Genomic DNA, 2,982 nt, shown 5'->3' on the forward strand with positions numbered 1-2,982 from the left:
TCATGGAATTCTCCAATGAAACCATCTTTGTCTGTGTCTTTCTCTGTCAGTAATGATTTTCTTTGTGTGTGTGTGTGTCTGAGGAAGATTGGCCCTGAGCTAACATCTGCTGCCAATCTTCCTCTTTTTCCTTGAAGAAGATTGTTGCTGAGGTAACGTCTGTGGCGATCCTCCTCTATCTTACGTAAGAGGCTGCCACAGCACCCCCTGATGAGTGGTTCCAGGTCTGTACCCAGGATCTGTACCCACAAACCCAGAGCCACCGAAGCTCAGCACACAAACCCAAGCACTAGACCTCAGGGCTGCCCATCTTCACGGGTAATCTTTGATTCCTAATTTAATCTCTCTACTTAGTGCAGATTTCATTAGGTTCTCTATTTTTTTCTTCAGACAGTTGTGAGAATTTGCACCTTTCTAGGAATTTGTCCTTTTCATTTAATTTTTTGGTGTGCATTTTTTTTCTCCTAATTCCTCACAACCTTAAAGTCCTGGTTCATCTCTGTAACAACAGTAGTAATGGCTCTTCTTTACTCCTCAGTTTTAGTAATAAGTCTTTTTAACTAATGATCAGCCCACTTTATTTTTTATTTTCTCTAATGTGTTTCTATTTCGATCCTTTATTTCTACTTTTTCGTTTACTTCCTTCTGCCAGCTTTTGTTTAACTCTTCTTTTCTTTTTACAGTATCTTAGGGTGGTATGTTACAATATTGACTTGAGATCACTTGTATATTAGACATGTAGCGCTTCTAAAGCAGTGCCAGGAGATCAATGAGCACCTGTGTGTATGTGCATGTCACCACCAACACGTGCAATCTTTCCTCTGCCCTCATGAATGCACGAAATATAGTTTATAGAAATTGCTTTTGTATCCTTCTGTATAAATTATATCATTTGATCAATTTTAGGGTCAATTTAGGTTAATTGGTTTTTCTACCTATTATTGCTCTTATATTCCCGATTCTATCTAAGAAATATTTGATAGAATGCCCCATATTGTGAATTTTCCCTTGCTATGTCCTGCATACTCATATTTCTCTTGCTGTCATTTTTCTTTTTTTGGATTCAGTAAAATTACCTGGACACAGGTCCATCCATTCTCAACTTGCTTGTATAGTGTTTAGGTGGCAGCAGAGCAGAATTTGGTTTGTGACTAATTTTCCCCACGGCTGAGGCTAGTTCTCCTGACTGCTCAAACTGATGCCTTAAGTAGGATCTGTCCCCTGTGACTGGGGAACAAGCACTACATGACTGTGAGTGTGAGCCCAGCAGAATGTTCCTCCAGTGTCTCTGGTTGTTTCCTCAAGCTCATGCAGTTTCCTCCCACAGATGACTCATCAGTCCTCCTAGGAATATGTGCAGAACTCCAGGGTTCTCTCTCTGAAGATCTCTCTTCCTTTATATTCTTTGCTCTGGACTTTTATTTTCTCTTTTGTTCCCTGAAAGCACAAGACGACATGAAGAATTGCATGTCATAATATTTTGAGGAGATCTCTCATGAATAAAGAATGGAGGCAAGACTGCAAAGACCTGTAATGTGGTGGTAAATGAGGACTCAGCTGGGAGTCCCTGCAAGGTCATCTCGAACTGAGGCAGGACCTTGGGCTCTTGGCATCAGGCAGACATTGGAGGTGGGTCGCACAGAGAGGAACAGAAGCTTGGGGGAGGCAATTATTTGCGGACAAAGGTACTTCCCAGTGAAGGCAAAGCTGTGAACATCCAGGGCTCCCATCACTGTAGGGTGGGTTTGTGAGCCCTGAAGAGGGGGTCTAGGCAGACAGTACAGTGTCCATTACCTTAGTTTTCTTGCTTCAGAGGCCCAGGCTGTAATGGGAGTCAGAGGCTTCAGAAGACGAGCTGGCCTTGGCAGTTCTGGTCATTAACCCAGGAAAGGCCGACTAATACGTAGTCCAGTCACTCCCATTTGGAAATTCAGGCACAATGACTAATGGCTATATATCTTCCTTGCTCTCCTGTCCACCTAGTCTGTCTGTCCACAATTCACATACTCATCCAGGAAACAACCTGCTCCTACCAGCCGTAAATCCAGTCCTGATCCATCCTCCAAAGAGCCTGCCTGGAATGCTCGGAGGAGAGGGCAGCCTAGGCATCTCAGATCTGGGACCTGTCAGGACCTGCTCATGTCTTTGTCTACAGTCCTCCTGAGGCTGGAGGAGAGTGTGACACAGATGGGGAAGAGGTTTGTGTCTCACTTCCCCATTAGCCTGTGTCACTGTGAGCTTCAAAACCAAAAGCATCTACTGCCAGACAGTAATAGTCAGCCTCGTCCTCAGCCTGGGCCCCGCTGATGGTCAGCGTGGCTGTGTCTCCTGAGCTAGAGCCAGAGAATCGTTCAGGGATCCCTGAGGACCGCTCACTATTAGCATTGATGATCAGCACAGGGGCCTTGCCTGTCTTCTGCTGGTACCAGCCAGCATAAACACTTACAAAGCTGCTTCCCTGGCAGGTGATGGTGGCTGTCTGTCCCAAGGCCACAGACACCGCAGGTGGCTGAGTCACCTCAGAAGAGGCCACAGGACCTGCAAGAGAGGAGAGCGGAGGTGAGGGTGTGGATCAGGGTCTCATTTGCAGAGGGCCCACACCCTGCAACTTCCCCTCTGCAGAGCTGAACGTCAGGGCCAGGCTGCTCCATATTTTCTTTAGGGGCTGAGCCCTGGGAAGCATCACCTGTGCAGAGAGTGAGGAAGGCTAACAAGAGAGGGGTCCAGGCCATGGTGGAGATTCCCCAGACTTCTGCCTCTGAGCCTACACCTGGAGATGTGCCTCAGGGCCTCTCTTATTCTCTAGAAGAAATGCAAATCTACTTCCTCCTTTTTGTGGCCTTCCTGAGTTTCTCTGTCCTGATCAGAAAATGACTCACCCTAAAGAGATTGTGAAAGTGGGTCCTATTCCCAAGGCCTGTCCCTGAGCACACATAACTCTCTCTTGTGTTGAGTGAGAAAGTAGAGATGCCTGCCCCCAGC

At 46.4% G+C, this 2,982-nt stretch overlaps 1 gene segment (V, D, J or C); it reads right to left on the bottom strand.

Annotated features, from left to right (window-relative positions):
* Nucleotides 1-2,218: 2,218 nt before the first annotated feature.
* On the bottom strand, nt 2,219-2,757 carry LOC124227170 (immunoglobulin lambda variable 3-19-like). The segment is given in 2 exon segments: nt 2,219-2,538; nt 2,687-2,757. Coding segments are annotated over 2 exon segments (366 nt in total).
* Nucleotides 2,758-2,982: the final 225 nt, after the last annotated feature.

The sequence above is a fragment of the Equus quagga genome, chromosome 15 (genome assembly GCF_021613505.1).
Source record: "Equus quagga isolate Etosha38 chromosome 15, UCLA_HA_Equagga_1.0, whole genome shotgun sequence".
In the NCBI taxonomy this organism is placed as follows: domain Eukaryota; kingdom Metazoa; phylum Chordata; class Mammalia; order Perissodactyla; family Equidae; genus Equus; species Equus quagga.